This window comes from Phasianus colchicus, chromosome 22, assembly GCF_987193195.1.
Source record: "Phasianus colchicus chromosome 22, bPhaCol1.hap1.1, whole genome shotgun sequence".
Taxonomy (NCBI): Eukaryota; Metazoa; Chordata; class Aves; order Galliformes; family Phasianidae; genus Phasianus; species Phasianus colchicus.
The window spans coordinates 2219723-2245018 of NC_143457.1; the positions used below are offsets into that span (position 1 = coordinate 2219723).

Genomic DNA, 25296 nt, shown 5'->3' on the forward strand with positions numbered 1-25296 from the left:
AGCTTTACTTACAAGTGACTCCTTCCAGTCCTTCCCTCTCTCTCCCTGCTCTGACTTGCTAATTATGAAAATTCCTTGGTGCAAACATCAGCCTCTGAAATCACCTGGAACTGAAAATATTTAAATATGGGCTCATTTAAATACAGGGTCTTTTCATGTCAGGACAATGAATGCCTCACAGTGGCTAACATTTCTTCATCGTTCCCATATTAAAACAGCAGCAATCTCCTACAGAAAAACTATACTAAAGGTCTACTTCTTCAGAGATTGGAGCCAGTAAAACCCAAAGAGCTTACCTAATTTCCTATGAAACCTCTGTGCCCTGCTCTTACAGCTTCACCTCAATTCCTGCAGCAGGATAATAAATACATACCCTGATTTAGATTTAGTCCAGACCCTTTGTGTGACATCTGGCTTCAAGATGGTGGCACTGAAAAGTGCAGTAATGACACAGGAATACAGAAAAAAGAAAAAAAAGTTTGGAGGAGTGGAAAGCAGGAAGCAGTGGAGAGAGGAGGGAAAACCAAAACTAAAATAAGTCAAAGGGCGGAAATTCCTTTGGAAAGGCCTTAGGCTCCTACAAAGCTTGTCCACATTTGCAGCACTTCAAGATTACCCAATACCAACCTTATGTACAAAGGGACAGCAGACCTCAACGGGCATTCCAGAGGAGCTTTTCTTTTTTAAAAAACATCTTTGTATGCATCCATCCAAACTTGCAAGAAACTCACTGTATGTAGAGCGTTGTATCTCGCAATACTCAGAAGTGAAGAAACTCTATTACCCAACTCCTCCTTACTATCTGAAAAGCAAAGTCAATGTTTTCCTCATTATTTTCTGTTTGCTGCATACCTCTCCCCCACTGTGACTGCTATTTGACCTGCTGTCCGCTCAGAGACCCTAAGGGAAAGAGAGAGGGAAGTGTGAGCGCGCGTCTCTGTGTGAGAAGAGAGAGATTATGAGAGTCCCTGCTACATTCTGACTGGTTTATATTCATTAGAAAGCAATCAACAGCACTTAGGATGCGAGACAACCTCTGAAGATAGGGAACATCTTTGATGTAAGGCAGGAAAAGAGTGGATGCACGTAAGGGACACGCTGTGGGCATGGGTAGAGTTGCTTTCAGCATGCACACGAGTTTTCACCTCTCTTTTGCATTAGGATGTCATTAATGAATAGAATCTCAACACAAAAGTTTGATTTAAGGGTGACGCTGCAGGGCGCCTTGCTGCACCAATCCCTTTTGCTCCTGCATCTTCGAGCCTGGCGTCTGACTGTGGTTAATGAGAAGATAGAAAGGATCAGAGTGCAGAGGCGGAGGAATTATACCTCTCCAGTGTTTCTTAAGTGTGTACCTCTAATACTCCTGGCAGATCCTGGAAGAGCTCTTCCCCCATTGCAGCTGTGTTTTCAATGAATTAGGTTTCCTCTCAAAACCGGACAGCAAAATAACGCTGAAAGCATCTATTAGGGAGGGCACCACAGTCACTGAGATCAAAGTTCCTTTTCATCCTCTCCAGAGAGCCTCAGACATTTAGGAATTTAAAAAGCCCTCCATTGTAAGATGCCTTGTCAAGGCTGGCACAGGGCTTGACACTCGGAAGGAAAGCACTGACCAGGACAGGAGAACACCTCGAAGCATCCATGCAGGCAAAGGGATATCAATGATACTGCACCTCTTCAGCTGCTCAGCAAAGACACACCTAGTGATCTGCAGTAAGGACAACATTCATACCATCGTTCCTCCTAAGTAGTTTGTCTCCATTCTGAGATCTTCCTTTGGATCTGCCCTGCAAAAGCAGCTCTCAGCTTTCCTGCTGTAAGTCATATCTCTGTACAAAGTTATAGATTTCAGCTTTTTTATTATTATTATTATTATTATTCCCTTCCACCCTTTTGGCTTATAGGCAAATACCACTATCCCTTTCTACAGCATTTTCCATTTGAATCTGCTGAGCATTTGACAGACAATAGAACAGTAACATTCACAACTTCTGAGGCAGGGAAATGCTAGAACTATCTGTTTTGCAAGTCAGGGTGTACTTTGGGATTATGCAACTTGGCCCAAGAGCATCTATGAAATAAGGTCAAAACTCAAGCCTGGAGCCCTGACCTCACCCCTTTACTTCAACCATGTAGCTTTCCTTGAGGCACTTCATTCAGGTGTTCTCTGGGCTGGTTTGTGACTTTCCTGAATTGCAATGATATTAATTTCTCTTTTAGTAGCAGTGTTTCAATGTTTCAACTACATTATTATGCCTAGGCTTAGATGCAGACTGCATCTGGCACTAGAATGCAGTGTTGCTCTTGCTAGGCTGTCAAAATGTCTATCATTATAAAAATAAATAACATCTAGCTGCTTCTGGCATTTCAGTGCAAGCAGTATTTATCACTTTTGGCTGATCAGTGCCTGATTCAATGTCTCTAACAAACAATGGGTATATTCCCAGTTGAATTCAACATGCATTTAATCGGGCCTTTGCTAACTGTGCTTCCAAACTCCACATTTCATGAGCACTACAGCACTGTCTCTTCCATTTTCAGAGAATTATTCCACTTATTTCATTGTGCAGATTGATACAACGGATTTTACTCTGTATGGATTATGTCACTGAATGTGTTTTTGTACAAGCAGGCTCTAGATTTAGCTTACCCCCAACGTGATGCTGTCTTACATGCGTGGCAATCTGGAATTAATGCTAAAAATATATATATTTCATCATAAATGAACAAAAATATTCAGAAAGACAATTACATTCCATATATGAGCTCAATGACAGAAGGAATCTTCCACGATTCAAACTGTATGCTCTTCTGACTGAGCATTGCTGTCCAGCCTTCATGGGTGCAGTAAGACAGCTTTCCTGGGCGCAGAGCAATCCTCTCAGAGAAAAGGCCTGGGGAGCCTTTCACAAAGAAAACAGCAGTTTGCTCCTTCCCTGACATGACTTGGGAACAGCTTTATCAACAAATATAAAGCGAAGGAAGGGAAGGAAGCTTCCATTCAATGTCCACGACTTGTAGCTCTTCATTTTTAAAGTTTCCCCTTCAAAAAGCTGAAATGTAATCAGTGTCAGTTTGCAATTGCAGTTCTTCTAGAGACAGCGGATGAAGCCTGGGGTGCAACATGCTGCCTCTCAGCTGAGACAGCCCTTTAGAAACAAGAATTACATCTTAAAACTATGAGCAGATTTAACAATTGAACCCTAAAGAATTTAACATCACATAAACATTTCACACTTTTTGTTTTTTCTTGCCAAGGGTCCATAGTCTGGTCATTAAATCCTGTGCAAAGGTCATGTTACTATGGATATGACCTGCAAGAAATGTGTTGCCTCAAAGCAGCGCGAGTCACATGAACAGGCTACAAGCCAAGACTGCTGATTCACAGCCCTGTCAGGATTTTCATGCTTGTGCTGGTTTCACTGAAGAACAGTCCTTCCACCACCAAGTCTATGTTCGTCCTTTAAAAGTGTTCATGCAGGTGTAGCTCCCAGAAAACTTGTGGATTTCTTCAAGTGCTGCCTGAGGGAGAATGCTGCAGGAGGAGCAGAGAGAAAACAAGCAGACCAGACAAACCTTTCAGTCTGTTCTATTAGGAGGATGTGTAAATATATATATATTTTTTTCCTCTTTTTTTAGTATTTAGTATTGTGATTATTTTCCATTTCAGTTCCTGACTGAAGTAGGTTTTCCACAGGCTTTGGTGCCAATTTGCACAGAAAAACGTTTTTATATGCTTTTTCTACTCAGTTGTTTCAGGATATAAAGTTATGACTTTCTTTCCTTAGGCACTTTAAAATAATCCTGTCCTAATCATACACACAAATATTTTTGATAGCTTCACGTCTTCTCTAAATACAGCTGTGATGCACATACTTTACTACATAGGAATCCATTACAATATAAAGCACAGAGTCCAAAGAGTGGCTTACTGAATCAAAATCAACGAGATGCATGTGTTAGTCGTTAAGAAATTTCCCAGATGGCAGTTTGGACCTCAGGAAACAGAATCCTAGGGAGATGGCTTAGTGGGCATGGTGGTGATGGGTTGATGGTTGGACTTGGTGATCTAAGTGGTCTTTTCCAACCTTAATGATTCTATGGTTCTAATTTGGGGAATTGGTTTCATACAAGGGGTAAACTTAAAAAGAAAATCTAACAAATCTGCTAAGGGAATGTCAGAAAAGTTTCCCTCTATTGCTTCTGTGGCTCTCCTGGGAATGGATGACTTGGTCTGAACCCAGTTACCAGATAACAGTCAAACTGAGGTTTGCTTTGGTGGACAGACAGAGCAGGACTATAAGTAAATCTTGCCTCACTAGCTAGGCTATTGCTGGGAATGGGAAATATTTACCTTTTCAGGATGACCAGAACATTCATTGTCCATGGAAGGAGCAGGAAGGCTTGATTCATCTGCACAGCTTCCACTGTCCTCCTAGCCACAGTCTCTGGCTTGAGAGGAGGAAAAAGATTAGGGAACCTGAATAAATAAAGTAAAAAATAAAATAATTATTTGTTAACCAAACTCCTCCTTTTTGAAATCACTGTCCACGTTCTGTTACTCACTATAAGTTATCATTGGCAACTGGTATTCAGACATGCCTCAAAGCAGGCTAGGAGGAGCAGGAGATTATGAAGCCCAATTCCAACCACTAGTACTGTGCTATAGCCAAAGGGTTTAGGATGAAGTGGCAGAAAGTATTCAGCACCCTGATTCATGGATTTTCTTAAATTGGTCTGCAAACAAAAGCCAAAATGCTGACTTTTCAATGTTCTCTCTGCTGCTTTTTGATTCATTCAAATTCTCAACAGGTGAAAAACAAATATTTTTCCTTACAGCTTTTAATATCAAACATAATTGGAACTAAATGATCTTAAATGTTACTTCCAACCCAAAGCATTCTATGATTCTATTACTCTGTAAGGCTTTTCCTGGCTGGATGCTGCATATTTTCTTGACTAAGAGGTTATTTTGTTGATCGTAAAAGATTAACTTGGTCAGCCATTAGGCTTTTTTTTTTTTTAGTTTAGCTTATTTTAAAGGACGTAGTGAAAGCCTTACTTCAGTAAATGGATTTCATTCCCTTTAGTGGGAAAGGATTAAATATATCAGTGGATAAAGAAGGAATTTGCACTGTTAATTCTCAAGCAATTTGTAGACTGCTCTGTTTTGAATGACCTCAATTTTCAGATTGCCTCCCCTCCCTCTCTAAGTGGCTGCAAATGGCCCAAATACACCCAGGGAAAAATAGCTTTCAGATTTCTCTGTAGAAGCAACTGCCTCTCTAAGTACAGGCAGGCTGCTTGAATATGCCAGCAAACTGAGGGAACCAGTCTGATGAGTCCCAGGTGGCCTAGAGTGACCCTCTGTTCCCAGGCAGCCAAATGAGACATCAAATTCTCTTAACTAAATGAAGCATTAATTAGGAGTGTATTCTGATGATTCATTTAAAATGAGATGCTTTCTTCCAGTTCCCCTGGACTGACCTGATTCTCATGCCCTGGAACATCTCTGTGCTCGTGTGGAAGGGCAGCACTGTTGTGGCATTCACTCCAGGACAGTCTAGCAGCCCCAAGGTCAGGCTCTCCATAAAGGCAAAAGAAGAAGCTTTGGAGGTGCAGTAGTCAATGGCACCAGGAATGGCTGACAAGGCCAGGACAGAGTTCAAGCAAACTATGTGTCCATTCTGCAACTCCAGCATCCTTGGCAAGAACGCTTTGGTGGTCTGAAGAGCACAACAGAGAGGGTGAGGGGGAGAAAGGGCTTACTCAGCAGAGATACAAGAAAAACAGCAGTTCCTGAAAAAAACAATAAGGTGACACAGAGACAACAAATCAAACTGCACTGCCTATTCAGCCAGGAAAAGAGGGGAGGAGCGCCTTGTTGCTTTGCACTCTCTGAAAGCTTTTAAACAGGAAAAATTTTTGAGGAGGAAAACAATATTTCTTAGTACATACTATCCACAGATAAAGGCCACAAACAGAATGCTTTGTATGTTAAGAGCTTCTTGTGGAGGATAAAGTCCTCAGCAAAGAGATGAAATCACAGGAAGCTCTTTTTGTTACTATTATCTAACTCAAAATTGAATGAATTTCCTTCCCCAAGCAAGGCAGTCTTGTGCTGATGTACCATACACAGCACTGTACAGAAAACTCTCCTCTGTGGGCTCAGGTTTTCTCAGAAGACATCAGATGCTTTGCTGGAAATCACAGAATGGGGATACAAGAGCATCAAATACTGCATTGCTATTGGAACCTTTGATGGTTATTTTACTAACTTTTGTTTAGAAAGACAAAGTATCAGCCAGGAGTTTATCTGTCACCCTCAGTCCCAAGTCTGAACCCATGAGATGTGAGAGCTGATCTTACCCAGAACTGTCCCAGGGTGTTTATATGCTGTGATTTGAGCAGTGCATCATCGTCGCTGTCCATCAGACTTTTACCATGGACCACAGCAGCATTGTTCACTAGGATAGTGATGTCACCCACCTGCAAGGAAACAATAACACAAATAACTCGTTACAGCAATCACTATTTTATCTGAATGTCTACTATAACCAGGTTACACTTTTATTTTCATAGCTTTTGGCATCCTGTCTACAGGCATTGTAATCCTTCTGGATCGCTTAGAACTCTGCATGACATAAGCTGGATGCTCACCTTTCTTTTTTCCAATATGACCACCTTCCTCAAAGATAAGGAATTACTACATTTTGCCTACAAACACTGTTTCTACACACCAACCTTCTCCCGCACAGCTTTGGCTTGCCGATAGACTTCCTCTCTGTTTCCAACATCACAGATGAAATAATGGCATTCTGTCCCCATCATCCTGATTTCCTCTGTGGTCTCCTTCAGGCATTTCTCAGTTCGACCCCACAGGATGATCTGCAGCAAAAAAACCAAAAAAACACAAAACCTTTTGTTAGAGCCAAAGTACTTCTGCTTCAAATCTAAGATAATTAAAGCATGCTTCTAACTTCAACAAATTGATGAACATCTTTGATGAACATCTTTGATGTGTTTTCACTGCCAACCCTGTTGCATTGCTTCTCTTAAGACTGACAATGATTTTATAGTACATGCAGATGGGACTTCAGTGTGCTGCTGGTGGCTGGATCCCACTGCTGATACTCTGCTTGCAGGTTCTTTATGAGCAACAGCAACAAAAAGCAGCTATTTAGCTTAACCCGATAAATACACGAAGCACTTGACAAATGCAGTAAGACATTTTTTTCCAGTATATCCAAGGTAACAATTCCCAGTGCTGAGTTTTTCCAGGCTGGTATCCTAGCTGCTTTTCAAACGAGCTCATCCTAATACAGCCATTTAGAGGGAGAGATTTCACCATTAATTTAATTTGCAGCTAGTACAAGTAAGATTTCATTTGCCACTCCCAGTTAACAAACACAGTAAAACTGATAGAATAGTTCCTGCATAAAGAACAATACTGGACGCCCATGGAAACAAAGCATTGTATAGCACAAATCTGACACACAATGAAGACAGAACCAGCACAACCCTGTCTGCGTTTCTACACCATCATGGAAGTGAGAAACAACCTGAGATGTTACCAGGTTGGTTAAATGTCCTCATCTGGTTTTACCCCTGTGAGTGCTCTTAGTGAGACAACAAGGTGAGTCTCAAACATGAAATGATGCTTCCACCACAAACTTTCAACCACTAATCTACAGCTTAACAGATTCAATGGAATATTTGTTTTCTTATTATATGCAACACTATTTTCTATTTCTTATAAACTGGAAAATGATGTAATTCCATCTCTCTTACCTAAGATATCTATGTATGAATGAATCTATCGTTTTTGCCCTTCAAGCTACAGTCTGCTCTGTGTTCATCATGTTCAAAATGAAAGGCCAGTAATTGGAGAACGATACAGAAACCATCTGACTGCTCTGTGATCCCAGCAGAAAGATCCAAAGGAGAAAGAGCAAAAGATTGCCAATGCTCACAACCGTGGCTCAAGGCAACACAGGTTTTTCCACAGTAAGTTGTGTCCATCATGCATAATTGCTATTTAGTACTCAAAAAAAATAAAGACATTCACATAATCAAACTCTAGGTTTCTCTAATCAGGGATAGGTAAAAAATGGGCCTTGAAAATGGGAACAGTTTCATTGCTCTTGGAATGATGCTATTTCCAAGCAGTGGTCTTACCACCTGCCACCCAGGATTACAGTTGTTTCCTGTATCACTGGGTATGGAGCATGGATCTGACTGTTAAATTAATTTTTTTATGGTTAAAATAAGCACACTTAGATTATTACATCTTTAAAGTTTAAGCTTTTTTTCAGAAGCAGAAAGAAGAGGGAAAGTAAGTCTCAATTACAGCACTGCTTATAACTCAGTGCCTATAATTAATCACGAATCCTTAGAGTTGGAAGGGACCTTTGAAGGCCATGCAGATCAACTGCCAGTACTGACTTAGCACCAGTAGGATAAACACAACAAATCGGGTCCTGTGGTATTCCCTCCCCACAACAAATCCCTTGCAGAAGGCTTTAACAGGCTTATTTTTAAGGATTACTTGAACCCATCTCATACCTGGCACTACAGCTGATATCTGGCAGGCTCAAAGAGCTCTTCCCAGTGCAACTAAGCAAGAGTAAAGCCCAGAAGTATCTGGGTTCTCATAAATGAGTTAAACGTACAATTAACCCCATTTATTAATCACTGCTGCATCTAAGCACACGCAGGCAGACTGCTGGCTGTCCATTATCAAAATATCAAAGGGCTGGAGAACTGGCCAACTTCAGAGCAAGCATGTGCATAGCAGGGCCATTTTGTGGGAAATCTCATCTCAGAGCATCTCATTCGCAAGGAGAGAGCTGTGTTCAGACTGAAAAAGCTGTAAGAAAGCAGACAGATAACAATTTGGCCTGTGTGTTGGCCTCAGCACGTTGCTGTTGGCCATCAGGCTGTGGCATCTACACAACGCCTGTAGAACTGAAGACTATTTACATGCTCCTGATCTCAGAGCTAGACTGGGTGATATTTTAAATGCCTACTCTGCAGACTTCAGGAGAAACAGAGAACATGTGAGAAATTTCACAGGCTCCCAGGAAATATTTACAAAATATTGCTTAACTGTAAGGGTACGCAGTTACTTGCTTTCTTTCACAACCTACATCTCTGTGGAAAGGGGAGAGAAAACACTACAAACTGTCAACAGAAGCATTTGACTGCAGTGTTTGCATCAGTGTGGAGTTCAGCCTCTTCACAGGACTGCATCAGTGATGTGCAGGCACTGCAAGGTCAACTGACAGCCTGCAAAATGATGGAAGGCATGACAGAAGAGAAGAGAGCAATGAGGTAAAGGCAAGGGGAATAAATACAGCAAAAGATGGACCTCACATATGCACTCTGGCTTTCCCACTGCTATTGCAGAACAAAAAGTAGATCCCTCACTCTTCACTTTCATCTGTTTCAAACATCCCCACTCCCCAGAGCTGCCACTGCTTCATTGAATGCCAGGAAACATACATGGAGGAACAGTTAAACGAAGGACAACCTGTTAAAGGAACATCTGTCTGTGATGCAGCTCTTGGACATAACATTTTTTATGCCCCAACAGTTACTTTGGGACCTTGAATATCCTATAGGCAAGTCTTGCAAGGCGACCCTATTAAAATTTGGGCCATCTGGGGAAGGCAATTTGCTGGTTATCCTGCTGACAGCATTAAGTTCAGGACTGATTTTTTTCCATGGGAAGTTTTCACATCCTTGACACTGTTCACACTCAGGTGAAGGCTTCAGCCTGCATAAGAGAAAAGCAGTAAATAAAAGACCATTCTTTTGTGAGAGGTGAAAGTTCCCTAATGGCACAGTGGGAAGCGAGGTTTCCTGCCATCATTTCTGCTACTTTTTACAGATGCATAAAACTCAAAACTCGATACAACTTGCTTTTGGTCCAAATTCAAGATTGAATGCTCCTACGTGGTCCTATGAGATCTCCAATTTCTTGTCTTACATCTGGCCAAATTAAATTGGCACAGGCTTCACTCTAAAGACTCTGAGAAGACTGAGTGGCTGCAGCAGCCTCATCAGCCATCCTCACCATCACAGAACCACTGAGACTGGAAAAGTCCAACCACCAACCCCACCATGCCCAGTCACTGTCCCCATGGGACGCTGGCCAGGAGGTCACCACGCTTTACTATTGGACCCCATATCTGTTGCAGTGATGGAGCAGGATCTCTCCAAGCTCTTTTTTTTGTGTTTTTTTCTTTTCCTGGCCTGCTCACATGGGAGCCCCATGGTTGGACATGGGGACTGGGTGTGCTCAGAGCAATGGGGCCACTGGAGCATTTTATTAGGAAGCACAGCTTGCAACACACGGGCACAGTGCGTGTTGCTGTTCCTTTTTAAGGTTAATTCTAAACTGGCAATGACTGTGACCCAACTGGAGAGAATGACTCTTACAGACATGGCTGTTCCTGTCTGGGACGGAGAAAAATGCAGAAGAAAGGAGAGACACAGCACTGCTTATTACACAGCCTGTCAGGCACTGCACAGCCACCCATTCACGGTAATTTAATGGTGGATAGAGGAATATTTAATCTGTGTCTCAGAGAAGTTCTTGGACAGACAGTTTTCCGTCCTGGAAAGAATCCAGCCACCATTTCTTCCCCCTTCATCCCCTCCCTGCCGCACCAGACACGCTCTCCTTTCACAGGGTTACTGACCAGAAAATTGGGGAGGGCAGCAGCCCAGCGAGGCAGTAAATCCCTGCTGTGGCCCTGCTCTTACCTCGGGCTGACCCCAACAGGCAGGTGGGGTGTGAAATTCATCGCCTGCGAGTGCTGGCAGGGCAGGGGGTTTCCACACCGGGCACAAAGTAATGGATTTACGGCGACAGAGGAACGCAGCCTGCTTTTCTCTCTTACCTCTGGAGGAGGGCTGTGACATCACAGTTTACTGCAGATTTTCCCAGGATTTATTCGTGCTAAACAAACCTTATCTCTTTATCTTCTCCCCTCTGGCAAGGCAGAGAGCTGCTTATCTTGGCCTCAGGAAAATCACTGCAGCCCCAGTGGCAGACCCCTGGCCCTGCTCTCCCAGAGGCCTCGTTTAACTCTGGGCTTAATCTGCTAATGAGACATGCCCTAAGGTCAGAGGGCAGCCAGAGGGAAGGCTTTGGCTGCTGTTGGACTGCAGAGACTTTTCAACAGAGCCAGCACTGGCTGCAGGCCCGCAGCCCCAAACCTGGCTCTAGGTTTCAATCCCTGCTTTCCACCCTGCACAAGTCCATGTGAGTTATGCTTTTGATGATTTATATAAACTGGTCTAGATTGATGCTACTGTCAACCACAATATACTCACATGACCTGCGCTCCCAGAGCCTCAGGTATGTGATTAGTACAGGAGATGAGGTTAATTTTACCTCATTTACAACCTAAATCGCTTGTTTGGTCCAATCTTATTGCTAGCATAAGTCAAGAATGACAGCGAAGGGATGCTGCTGTTACATCTTCAATTAAATTGGCGTCGTATCCCAGGCAGAGCTGCTATGCTGGACTTTGTACCACAATTAGAAGATGACCCACAACAAAAGCTCCTCTGAGCCTGAACACAGCACGGCTTATGTTGGAGGGGACCTTAAAGATCAGTCACTTCCAACCCCCAGCCATGAGTTGGCTGCTCCCCACCAGCTCAGGCTGCCCAGGGCCCCATTCAACCCACTCATGACTGCCTTTAGAGATGGGGCAGCATGCTACAGCACCTAAACACATGTCCTTCTTGATGCTCTGGGTTATCCAGGCTGTATTCTACTGCACAATTCACTGCTGCTCTTTTCCAACACAACATCACGCACAGCAACTAGGAAAAGTATCTTCCATCCCCAGTGCTTCTGCATTTCATGATTCAGAAAGCAACCACCTGCATCAACTGGCAGGCACTGAAAGATTAAAGAGCTGCAGAGACGAAAGTGCCCTTCCTGCCTGATCTCATCATTGCTACCTCCACAAACCAACCACAATGCCTTGCCTATCTGTAGATAAGAAGTATTTGGTAGGTCAACACATTTTCCTCCCTTTCAACCTCCTTTCCAGTCCAGAGAAACAAAAGTTGCTCTGTTTGAGTTGGTAACTGTAATTGCAGACCTTTGTTCAAACAGAGAAAGCCCTTCTGCACCTAATTCTGTACTTTTAGGAAGTACAAAGTGTCAATAATCCATTGAAGTGAACCAGTCTTATCCCCATACATTTACAAAGCCTGGCAGTGCTAACTCACACTGGCCCTCCAAAGCCACGCATTCCAGTGCATGCCATAATCCTGGCAGAATTCGGGTATCATGGGATCAGGATGCTAAATCCTACAACCTCAAAAGTGTTTCTCTATTTTACACGGCAATGGCAAAAGGGTTTTTTCGTCCACCCCTTCCCCCGTCTTGCCCCCAGGGCAAAGTCAGGCAAGTTATTTCAGGAGCCCTTCATGGGAGAGGCATGCTAAAGACAGATTACTGGAAGAGAGAAAGGTGTGGCCATTCAGTGGGAAAAGCCAATCTTTGCTTTAGAAAGGGGGAAAAAAAAAAAAAGAGCCTTTTGATGCCTGAAGTAGGTCAAAATACTTAACCCAGCTCCTTAGTGACACTGGTATAAAAATAAGCAAACAAAGCAGGCCAGTGGCAAAATTTCCTCAATTCCCACAGTGGAAAGTGAGTGCCAAAGCTGCAAGGATCTGGTAGAAGAAAGATTACAGGTAAGCACAGGGGAATCAAAGGAATAAAGCCCATTTAGCCAGTTTACACACGTTTCTCTACGCTGGTACTTAGAGGTTGTAAAGACATCAGGTGAGAAGAATTTGATTTAACCCTGCCACCACGGTAAGCACAGAACACAGCCCTTATTATGAGCTGGGGCCAGGAGTAATGAGGATAAAAGTTTGGTCTGCAGAGACCTCAGAAGGAGACGAAAGAAGTGAACTGCAGTTCCCTGAAGTCAGAACTTCTATTACTTTGACTTCGCACTCAATGGAACCGAAGTTATTTCCCTAAACCAAACTCCAACCGTACCCCAGTCACCTCTTTTTCTTCCTCTGCAGGAAACAAAGCAGCACCTAAAACATCACGGAGAAGCACAGGCACCTGCCTGCCATCCAGCAGAGACCTTCCTTGGAAAGCAAGCTTTTAGCACTCCGTCTTGCAAAGAGGCATTTAAGACCAGCTCCCTATGAAGAAGTGAACAAATGCCCACTGTTCTCACAGGCAGGACTATTTAAGGACAGGTGGCCCCACTCTGCCTTTTTTTTTTTTTTCCTTCCCCAATGGTTTTTCCAATTGCTTTTGTCTGCAACACCAACTGCAGACTGCCTTGGGAGCAACACTTCTCAGCTCTGCTGTACAGAGCAGTTGAGGAAGGGGAAGGGTGAGGGTTGTTTGCAAGAAGAGGTCACGCAGGAGTCAGCCTTTACAATCCTATTAACGCTGGGACAGGGTCAAACGGAGTGCACGTTCCAACAAAAGCACCAAGTGGCCACAAGCTGTCACCCCGCAAAGGTTCACCGAGGCATTTGTGGGGGAAAAAAAAAAAAAACGACAGATTTTTTAATGGTGAATGTCTGCCACACCATGTGTTAGAGCCGGCCTCTGCTCCGGGGAAGCAGAGCACACAAAGAAACACCCAGCAATAAAACCCTCTGGCTGCAAAGCACAAGAAGTATCTGGGGCTGGGGAGAGGAGGGGGGGACATTTGGAAGGTAGGGATTCCATAAGAAGGCTGTGCAGATCTCCACCAACAGAAACACAAGGCTCCATCCTGCAGAAATAGGCGGCGTGCTGCCGCCTCCGGTCGCTTGGCACGGCATCCTGTAATCCAGGCTCATGTAAAAATGTCCACGGAGAGCTCAGGAAATTGTGGGGAGGGTAAACACGCAGGTGCAGAAAGCCCTTTTGTCCTGCGAGGAGAGCAGGCGGGATGGAGGGGGGGATAGGATGTCAATAAATAGCATTTCAAAGGAAAAAAAAAAAACTGACTGGGTCTGCTTGGCAGAAGTGCTGTGGTCTGCATGTTTTCCTTCCTAAATTGTGCATTATTGCATTTACTTATGGCCCATGCCTCTCAGAGTGAATTCTCACCATGTGGCAGATTTAGTGGGCATGGCATATAGCTAACCATTGACTAGGACAGTTATACTGACACAGAACAGTGTTTGTTTCAGTAAAGTCAAAGACATCCCAGAGTTTAGATGGAAGGGAAGTGTTAGAAGTAAAGGACTTGGATCCAACCACCTGCCTGGTGGAAGGGAATTCCTAAAGATTCCTGGTTCAACCAACAGCTAACTGAAAAGTCTGCTCCTTCTTCACTAGAAAACTGGAAAAAAAAACAAAAACACAGACCCAACATGAGCTTGTGGAAAATAAGAATTAAAGAGCTACAATTATTGCCTTTTTTAAGAGTTTGCCTTTATATGATTTCCACATGCCAAATCTTGAAGTGCTCCAACACCTCTTGGAGAAGGTTGGCCAATGCACCCCCACCACAGCACCCTGAGGCTCAGGGCTGCTCTCCTGTATCACTTACAAAAGTCCCAATTACACTTATTACCAACTGAGGGAGTACACCGAGCCTGCTTTAATTCACAGCATCTCCAGTTTTGCTTCATACTACATCATTATGAGTATTTTGTCAACACTTATTTTATTGGGGGGGTATATAAAATTCCACTGTAACCTCAATAAAAAATAATCCAACTTGCCAATTAGATGCTGTGCTCAATGCCAATTAGATGCTGTGCTCAATGCTACATGCATTGGAGGCACATTTAACCCAGTGCTGAGATGTGTCACTACAGTCCTGCTGCACTCAAGGGGTCTTGGCATTCAGAAATAAGGTGGACGAGGTGGTAAATGGAGTAGAAGCTCTGCTGGACAAGGAAAGCCACCAGGAATGTCTAACAGCCAGAGGACAGGTGGACAGAAAATCCCAGTCCTTGCAGGAATATCACTGAAAAGAAAGACATGGGGAAAGTATTTGAAGTTATTAAACTTGAGGAATGCTCGCAACAAAAACAGACGTGGAAACCTAAGAATGAATAATGTTTCTAATGCTGTCATTATAAACTGCCCTCCAGAAGGACCTAAATGTGCTCCAGATCAGCCATGCACATAATATGATGCAGCTCGACTGAAAAAATTTCTCCCTTGAGGCTCCTGGAGAAGCACAGGGAGTTGAAATGCCTGCATTAAATCCACATATAAACTGAATGCCAGCAGCAGCTCCAGACAAGCTCCCCTACAACTCTCCTTTCTTTGACTCAAAAAAAGAGGTTTGCTACCATTTTAAACCCATATAAAAGCTGTCAAAGAGCACCTTTTCATATGAGTATTTATTCAAAGAAATATGGGATACGGTTTAGAAGAAAGCTTTGATATTTTAATGCTTAATTGCTTTCCCCTATTTTTCTGCATGTTTCCAAATGTTATTTTTTAATGATGAGTGTTGCTATGCAACAGGGCAGAATTTCTAAAATCCATCCATCTGCTGTACAAACGGTGGTTATTAGGTTCTATTGAACTCTCTCAGCCCGTTAGGACAAAGAAGATGGATGGGAATCAGAGGATGATAAGCTCCAGACAGTGCATCTCCAAAAAACAAACATGCAGAGTGGCCAAAAGGGTCTTTCAGTGGCCATAACAAGCCGTAGAATCATGGAATTACTCAGGTTGGAAAAGATCTGAGATCGTCCAGTCCAACCATCCTCCTCCCACCAGCACTGCCCACATCCCTCAGTGCCACATCTCCACACTGAACACCTCCATGCACGGTGACCCCACACCTCCCTGTGCAGCTGTGCCAGCACATCACTGCTCTTTTGGAGAAGAAATCTTCCCTAATATCCAACCTGCACCTCCTTGACACAATTGAGACCATTCCCTCCTGCTCTCAATACACTGCAAAGATGAAGTGCAATTACCCTGCTCGTAAAAATAAATAATAATAATTAAAAAAAAAGGATAGGAAAACCAGCACAGCTCCAGCTCAAAATGACATCTGAACGTAGAAACAAAATTCCTACCCAGAACTGATCAGAGCAGCTCTCCTGAGGCTCTGCTACAACGATGCTTATTTAATATGCTTTTAATACGGCTGGTCAGGCAATCACAAATCAAGCTCTAGCATATTAATGAGTTACTGCTCTCTGGAAGTTTCCATCCTTTGGATGCGATTGTTCTTTGTAATATCATTTCAGTGGTTAAGAATTTCCCATGTTTAATTTTCCCCTCTCAGCTCAGACAGGAAGAGACACTAAAATTGCTACGTGGAAGTCAAAGGCTCTCCCCACATTTTTGATGCTGCAGAAAAATACTGGCCTAAAAGGATGACAGTGGGCAAACCCAGCAGCTCAGCACTTCCTCTGTGTGAGTGGTAAACAAGTGCAGTGATGTCAGGAGGAGCTGGCTGACCCGCTGCTGAACTCTGGGCTGTAAAGATGCAGAGTGCCAGATAACACCACGCACACACTCGCCCTCACACTTACACACACGTGTGCACACGCACACACTCACACCCTCGCAGCACAGGAGGTGTCACAGAGCAATTTGCAAGGGTTGCACGTCATCTGGGGAAATCAGCACGATGCTCATAAAGAGACAAAGCACACATTCACATCTAAATACAACGCAGACAACGATCTCCAAAGTGCCTGCATTCAAATCCTATAGCCAGCAACACAAAGCACGCTCTACCACATTGCACAATCAGCATATCTCAAACCCCAAATCAAACCTCTCACTGCAGGGCTCCCGTGTTTCCCAAGAGCCTTGGAAATGTTCTGACATCACTTCTGACAGCTCATTGCGGTAAGAGCCAGCCCTGCTCTATTACCACTTCGGGAAAGCAGCATTTGTACCAGCTGGATCTCTTTAATATTCTACTTGGAAGCACGACCTCCTTGAGGCAGTAAGCTGAGCGTTGTCCTCACTGCTGAGTTCCTTTAGGAGACAGAGCACAGGGAACTGGAGTTTGTACTTAAACTCAAGCTGCTAGAAGCTGATCTCAGGATTTCCCATTCCCTCTCTGAACTACAGCAGCCAAGTCTCTCCCAGTGCTGACCAGAGATGAAGTGTTGTTTACCAGTAGCAAGAAGATTAAAGTGACAGATCTAAGACAAGCACTAATTTAACCTTCACATAGAAAATACCTGTTTTCTGTTATTGGTGATCCCTCCTTCTTCAAGTTGTGCCAGGGGAGGTGCAGGTTGCATATTAGGACAATTGCTTCTCCAAAAGAGCAGTGATGTGCTGGCACAGCTGCACAGGGAGGCGTGGGGTCACCATCCATGCAGGTGTTCAGTGTGGAGTTGTGGCACTGAGGGACGTGGGCACAGTGGGTTGGGTTGGACTGGATGATCTTAGTGGTCTTTTCCAACCTGAATGATTCTATAAACGCTGCAGTGTCTTTACAACAAGATTTTCCACTCGTATGCATTGAAGTTTCATAAGATCTGAAGTTTTGCTCCAAAAGTTAAATGGTTATCTAAGAATTTCTGCTTTCGTTTCAAGTGGTGCAAGTTTTGGTGGCTGCTCAGATATGAAGGAAATCTTGAAAATGTAACTTGGGTGTACCCAGTGATTCAAAGGGCAAACAGAACGAACAAACAATTCTAATTGCTTCAGATCTCCTGTGTTTTTTTTTTTTTTTTAAAGTAGTATCTCATGATCTCTTAAGTTCAGATTAGCAATACAGATGAACTTTGCTGAACAGCTTCAGGAAACACTGAATTAAGACTTTGTTCAGCGTCTGCAATTTTCATTTTTGGATACAAGTTGGTACTCATGGAAACTCAGCCAGCAGCTTCAGTGCAGGACTTGCTGGGAGAGAAGCCAAACCTAAAAGACAAATGCTGTTTACCTGTACAACTGCTGCCAGTTGGTGTCTGTGTGGGTTGAGAGGAAGAAAACCAACGCAATGGGAAGCCATGCCTGACTGCATTTGCACCTACTTCAAAAGGTTGTTCCATTTAGATACAGGATGAAACATAGCAGCCGGGTCACAACAGCCTCTCCAACCTTATGTAGGCAAACCTGTGGCTGAAAACATGCCCAGCCATGGGACAATCACAGTCTATCATCTTTCCAGGCATTATTTTTATAGCATCTCAAGTATGTATAGTTTTGAGAGTTGCTTAAGCACACTCAAAGGTGCAATTGCCATTGATTACACACTGAGAGCCACATTTATCTCATGGTCATAAAATCATAGAATGGCCTGGGTTGCAAAGGAGCACAATGCTCATCCAGTTCCAACCCCCTGCTGTGTGCAGGTCACCAACCAGCAGCCCAGGCTGCCCAGAGCCACATCCAGCCTGGCCTTGAATGCCTGCAGGGATGGGGCATCCACAGCCTCCTTGGGCAACCTGTTCCAGTGCCTCACCACCCTCTGTGTGAAACAATTCCTCCTAATATCCAACCTAAACCTCTCCTGTCTCAGTCTAAAACCATTTCCCCTTGTCCTATCATTAAACAGTCACATTGGAAAGCTGTAACTGACTTCAGCAGAGCAGCATTTGTGCTTTCAAACAGTGTTTTCTTGTCATTAGAGCACTGACACATTTGGTCGGGCAGTGTTAGACAGCAAAGATCGATGTTAATCAAAATAAGTCAGTTCTGTAGCACTGTATTCAATAAATTGTAATTAAGAAGGTGGCAACGTAAGTGTGGCTGCCCACAAAACCCTTTTGTAATTACGTGTAGTTTATGGCTAAACTAACAGGATGAACAATTTAAATTAGTTGCAAGGTCTGCCAGTGTACCCAGCTATTCCCAAGTCTATTAATTAGAATCAGTTTGATCCCCACTGGGATAAAGGTCAAACAACATGTATTTGACCCCTTCCTACTGGCGTCGGTGTTATCAGCCAACACATCTGTCAGTGCCTGGCTCTGACTTATCCAACTCTTTAGCACGTTGATGTGATGCTTTGAAGAAGAGAGTCTGGACCCAGCTAGGAAGATCTCCGTAATAATTTCTGCTCTGTATGCCTTAAGGTGGCAATGAAGTCTCTCCAGAGCCTTCTCCAGGCTGAACACCTCCAGCTCCCTCAGCCTGACTGCATAGCAGAGGTGCTCCAGCCTCTGAGCATCCTCATGGCCTCCTCTAGACTCCACAGCTTTACCCTTCAATTATCACCCCACAAGCCCCAACAACCAGCACAGGTTTCCATAACAAGGTTAAAAAAAAAAAAATCACATCTTTCATTCCTTCTAGGCATTGCAGTCAGAATGCTTAGAAATGTACGCAGGGCTGAAGGTCATTCTTAAAGCAAATTGCTGTGCCAGACTAATTAGACATTAGCTCAATGGCACGTTTAACTCATTTTTAATGCAGTAGAACTATCTACACATGTTGGTGCTTCAGATGGAAACAGTTCTCAGTCAACTTTTTCCTAGCCTGTGTGAGATGCATGACAAAGGCAACATAAACACACAGCAGCACATTAAAGTGTCACTGAAGTGACAGAACAACACAAATAAAATGGGGACGAATCCTTTAAGATAAGCAAGATGAAAATCCTAGCTGAAAAACCACCTGAAATTCAAAACAGGAGCTTTTGTCCTCAGACCCTACAGCTGGACTGCAGCTTTCACTGCATCAACTCATTCCGAGCTTCACTGCCTCCTCTTCAAGTTTTTCATCTCTGATGGCTCATATTCACCTTCAAGGCCACTATCTGTATTACTAATCACCACTCATTGGTGGCAGGGCTCCTCTTGCCACCTTCACCCCCCACCAGTAGACATTCAAACAACTGTTGTGTTTCCTACTGCACTCTCTACACCTGAAGAGCATCTGAGGCACCGTGATGACATTAATCAAGTCTTAAAGCCTCAGTCTCAAATCCCTTCCTAGAGATTTCTTACAGCATGACAGTCCCTTTATTTTGTGGGAATTTCCATTTAGTTGTCTTGACCTCAGCCCTAAAGCATTTTAAGAAGTGGTGGATTTTGGTGTGAGATGTGGCCCGGCCTCATTATTTCCACACGACATCACCTTGATGCAAGACTCCAAGCCTGCTGCTCTGTGAGTCCCTCCTCTCCTTAACATTATTTACTCTCCCTACAGCCAACAAGAGACAGGTATGCTCTAAATTATAAACAAACCCAGCTCCAGCCAGAATGCTGCTCCTCAGACATCAACAGATGCCATACTGCCAAGCTCTGGCCATGCTTGCCAACCAGAGACACTCATTCAGCACGTCACCCAAACCACTGGCACCAGTACACACAACAGGCCCAGTGCCATCCAAGCAGGGACTTGAAACAAGGGCTCCTCTGCCCATCCTTACCTTCAGTCAACAGGGAAGTGAGCTGCCAGCAGGGAGCCCTTCAATGCAATTGCTGCCAGCATGCAAGCTTTGTGGAAATAAAGCCTTTCCGGAGGCTGTAAAGCAGCTCCATCTAATCTGTTCTCTCACAGCTCACCACAAATTCTAAATTAATGTATTATTATGGGAAAATGCTCACTCCCCAGTTCTTTTCACATACTTCTGGTTACTGGTGAGTTATGATGTGCACAGATAGTTCACTAAGTGCAATTTGAACGAGGTTAAAGTGATTCCCTTAGAAATATGCCCCAAACTGTTTTGTTCCTGTTGTTTGTTCCAAACCAGTACAGGACATGCACATTCTGCACTGGATAACATACGTCAGAACCGTGTCCATTTCTTTTAACACCATCATTTGAAAGGCTTCACAATTCCATTCCGTTCCATCACATTACCCGTCAACAACTACGCAGCAATTAATCACATGAAAATCAGCTCCTCTCAGCTCTGAAATTCTGCTATTTCAAACCTGCTCTTTTCTTTCTAGCAGAACACATTTGCTCTGGGATGGGCAGATCAGGTCTATGCATGTCTGAACTCAGAGTGGATTGCAAGATACGCCTCAGAAGCTGCTTGTATGCAGCAAGTGTCATCTTGAAGTGTGGCTCCTGAATCCTGGGACTCTACACCATTTTTACATAATCTTTCAGCAATTCTCTCACCAGCCCCAAATCTCACTCAGCTAAAACTGCCCAATTATAAGAAGCTCTCAAGCACCTGAAGCTGTTCTGTTTAAGTTAGTAGTACAGAAGGAAACTGGCTCCAGGCTTCCATGCAGCAGCGCTGGCTTTGCACAGCTCTCATCCCTTCCTGCTCAGACTTCTCATTCCCACCCCAAGCTGAGGGAGGACCACCCCCTCCAATGACAAGGGCACTTCCTAAATGAAGGCATTAAGCTTTGAAAACATTATGCAAGTAATAGCAGGAAGGAGACTTGAGATTTCAGGAGACAGCTTGTAGCCTGAGTAAAATCATACACGCACGAGTATCTTCTAAAGCACAGGTTTTCAAGTCAGGCCTTTGGGATCTTTGTTAACTGCCCCACGACAATCAGTGTTAGTGTGTCTGTGGCATTCTGCAGCTGCCCACCAGGCTGACATCCTGCTAAGAGTACCTTGCAGACTTGCAAACAATTGTCTAGACTGCAGTGCTGACAGAGTGAGGTCATGGCTATCAAGCACTACATTCCATGCAAGAGTGAAGTTTCCGTTTCTTGTTTTCTTTTTGGTGACACCAGCTCCTTGCCATCTAGTAAGGGCTCTTGTCTGTCCTGATATTCCAGACTGCTTACCTCATCCACCACTCAAGCATGCAAACCCTTTGAGTCTTCTGCTCTCCTGCAATGCAGGAAGCAAACGTTCAGAGAACAGAAGAGGGAAAGGAGAGATCTTTCAGTGCATTTACGAGGTCATTTCTCGCACGGTGATGAATGTGGAGAACTCTCAGGAAGGTTAATAGGAAGCGTTCAATCCTCCCCTGCAGCAGCACCATGCTAACAGAAGGCTGCCCCAATCCATCTGGTGTCTTGGAGACATCTCTTGTCAAAACACCCTTGATTCACCAAAAAGGCACTTATAACAGCTGGAGGAAAAAAATAGAGCCCATCTAGGAGGGCAAAATATACATACTTGGAAAGAACTGAAATAACAGAAACGATCACAAAGAAGCAATAGGAAAGCACTGCTCTAAGATCTCTCATAGTTATGCTGCTGAAGATCCACAGTGACCAATCTCCTAACAGGAAAGACTGAAGATACTCTTCCAAATTCACTGTCAGATAACCTTGGACACTAAACAGTGCAGTTGGAGAGTGTGTTTCTATCTTATGACTGCATCTTTCGCCAGGTAATTTTATTACGTTTTAGCAACATTTAATAATCCAGTACACCTAAGAATCAAGTATCTCTTTCCTGTTCAGTCAGACCTCAGATTACATAATCTGTGAACAAACAAAATTACACAGAAAAGAAAATCAAAACCTCATCACAGGAGAGCATCAAGGACGTGGGCACTGTCATTGAAAATGCTGTAGGCAAAGCAAGTGGTGTAGAGAAACCCCAAAGCATTTTCCAACTCCATCAGTGATTGAACCCATTCGCCCCTCCATCCCTCTGACTACTGACATCCATGAAGGTCTGTTCCTCCATGCAGGAGGCATTGTTTGATGGGCCTGCACTCCCATTATATTCTTAATAGCATCAAGATACGGAAATGAATTTTTATTTCCTTAAGCATTAGATCACAAAGCCATGAAAATCTCTCTCTGCCTTTTCAATAACACAGATACACTCTTCCATTTTGGCTAAGCACAGAACACCAAAGTCTAAGAGCCCCAAGAAACTACCAATGCATGAGGCAGAGGCAATGCTCCATGGCTCAAATACAGGAGGTGTGTAACTCCTTATTGCCTCCCATGGCCAAAGTAGTTTTTGGAAACTTGTACCCAAAAATAAAAGTGGAGTATGGATCCTGTGACCTCTTAGTGTAGACTTGAACAGGAATGATCTAGTGACTGAAGTCCCTCATCGCCTAAGAAAAAAAAAACAACCCTAGAAGATGCATACTTCTATCATTTGAAAAGTCAACTAATGCTGCTATGTCCCCTTTTAGGCAATTTCATCAGAGTCCAAAGAACAACAAGGTGTTTACCTGTTCAAGTCATACCTGCAGCACAATGGCAGAGCAATGGAGTTAAAGGAATGGGGGTGGAGAATGGCAATGAGGATGGATGTACATCACCGTGCCCAAGAGATTGCTGTTGTATTGGCTTAAGAATTTCAGCCTCTGCGCTCATCTATCAAGCTGAAAACTGTGTTTGTATTCAGCTCAACCCTTTTCTGATTTATTTCTTGCCTACTTCAGAGCTTTAACTGCAAGATCAAAATTCTCCACTCAAAAAAGTTGCAGATGTGACCATTTTAAACCTTCATGGAATACAACGGTGTCGCCTTACGCGAAAACTGTGAAGACGCATCCTATCAGTGCTTAACAAAACCAGCTCCTGAAACGAAAAATAGACTATAAGAGGAAACCCAATCCAGTCTAATTACCAGAGGAGGTTTCATATGCTAACAGGCTCAACTGACCTATCTTTCAGAAGATTCTAATCTCAAAATAATGGTTGTATATCGCCGCCTACCTCCAAAACTCCGCCACTATGTCTGCGTGCGCAGGCGCTGTGATACGTTTTCAAGATATTCCACGCACCCAGGGTTAGGATCTGAACTTATGGCACTGAGAACTTGATGCCTTAATGGATGCTTTTTACCACACGTTCTTTGGGTGTTGTCAATACGCCGTCCGACAACCAGAATCTGATATAAATTACTAATTATGATCAATAATTCAAGCTTTACGTATAGCTGTTGTACAATTAACTGCATACAAAAGCAAGAAAAAGGTAGAATATTAATTCTCAAAAGTCTTATTGAAAGATGACTTGCTGACCACTTAAATTTTCGGTTTGATTGTCCAATGCAATGCATAAAATCAAAGAGCAGTGTCACACAGAGGGCTGCATCCTACATGGAGACTGCATGAGATACAGAAAGCCAGCACTGAATTCAGAAGGCAGAAAAGGAGTGAAACCTCAGAGCAAAGGGAGTAAAACTACCACATCAAGGTAAAACTTTCATTCACAGCATCATAGAATCATTATGGTTGGAGAAGACCACCGAGATCATCTATTCCAACCACCAACCCATTCTAAACAACATTAAAGTCATCGATGAAAAAGTTAATCCTACTTGAGCATTGCTGGGAAGATGTGCCACCACCAACGGGCCAGAGAGGAACACAGCTTGCAGAGTGCTGTGTTTCACTCTCTAGATAGCCTTGATTTAACTGAAAGGAGAATCTAATTTGAGTTCATCAAAAGCAAAAAGTGAAACACCTCGACGACAGGCATAGAAAACACAAAAAAAAGCCACCTCAAAGTTACAAACAATGGCTTGAACCACACAGCATTTCCCAATGCCATGAGATGAGTACAAAGCTGCCCAAGAATGATTCAGTTGGTTATTCTTTCAGCCTAAGATTTGTAGTGATTGTAGAGAGAGGACATGAAGATGAACCACAGCCTGTATCAGTTTACAATAATTGCACCCTCAGCTCTTGTGCTCTTAGCTGCAGAAATGGTAGCACTCCAATGGCACAGCTCAGCATAGCAACTATCCAGGCTAACTAACTAATTAGTGAATCATGGTGTCCTAACAGATCATGGAAATACACTTGCAGCAAACTGCTTGGGTCCAAAAGTCAATCAACTTGTTTGTTCTGCCTCCACGAGTTCGTAAATCTCAACACGACGTTTAACCACAGGCACGTACAAACACCAAAGTTCAATGCTGACTTTATTTTACACCTCAAAGTCGTGCAGCAGCACCATTCTGTGGCACACGTGGAAAACTGGAGCACACGGGTGAGGAAGTGACAAAACACCAACCCAAACCACACGCACATTTTTCTTTAGTTGCCCTCATTCTGTACTTTCCTTCTTCCTTACTCCGTGTTTACTCTCATTCATTCTCTCTCACGTGGCACAGTATTTATGCAACTGTCTAATTTCACATGGTTCTTCCCTTCCCCTACCCCTAAAGAGGAATAAAGATGAAACCTTCAGTCTCAAATCCTTGTCTGAGGGCTTCATGCACCTGCAGGTGATGACAAGTCTTCAGCTTCTCTCCAAAATTTGGAGACGACCAATCTTTGGGCTGGAAAAATCCTTCACCCCCCCAAGCCCCCCCTCATCCATTACAACCATCCACCTACCAACCACTGACCACATCCCTCAGTGCCACATCTCCACGTTCCATCAATACTACCAAGGATGGTGACCCAGCACCTCCCTGGGCAGCTGTGCCAGTGCATCACCACTCTTTCTGAGAAGAAATTTCCCCTAATATCCAACCTGAACCTGATGCAACTTGAAGCCATCACCTCTGTTCCT

General features: G+C 43.6%; 1 protein-coding gene across 6 annotated transcripts in view; it reads right to left on the reverse strand.

Annotated features, from left to right (window-relative positions):
• Positions 1-12: 12 nt before the first annotated feature.
• DHRS3 (dehydrogenase/reductase 3) overlaps positions 13-25296 on the reverse strand; it is a 164186-nt gene continuing 138902 nt past the window's right edge. For 5 of the 6 annotated variants that reach the window (XM_090123119.1, XM_090123120.1, XM_090123118.1 and 2 more), the window contains 5 exons: positions 6748-6891; positions 6373-6492; positions 5491-5729; positions 4358-4483; positions 13-3538 (listed from right to left, as the gene is read on the reverse strand). In XM_090123119.1, coding sequence (XP_089979245.1) covers positions 3454-3538; positions 4358-4483; positions 5491-5729; positions 6373-6492; positions 6748-6891 — 714 coding nt within the window. In that variant the 3' untranslated portion in view covers positions 13-3453. The remainder of the gene's footprint in view (positions 3539-4357; positions 4484-5490; positions 5730-6372; positions 6493-6747; positions 6892-25296) is intronic. The other variant, XR_016459423.1, reaches the window with a different exon arrangement.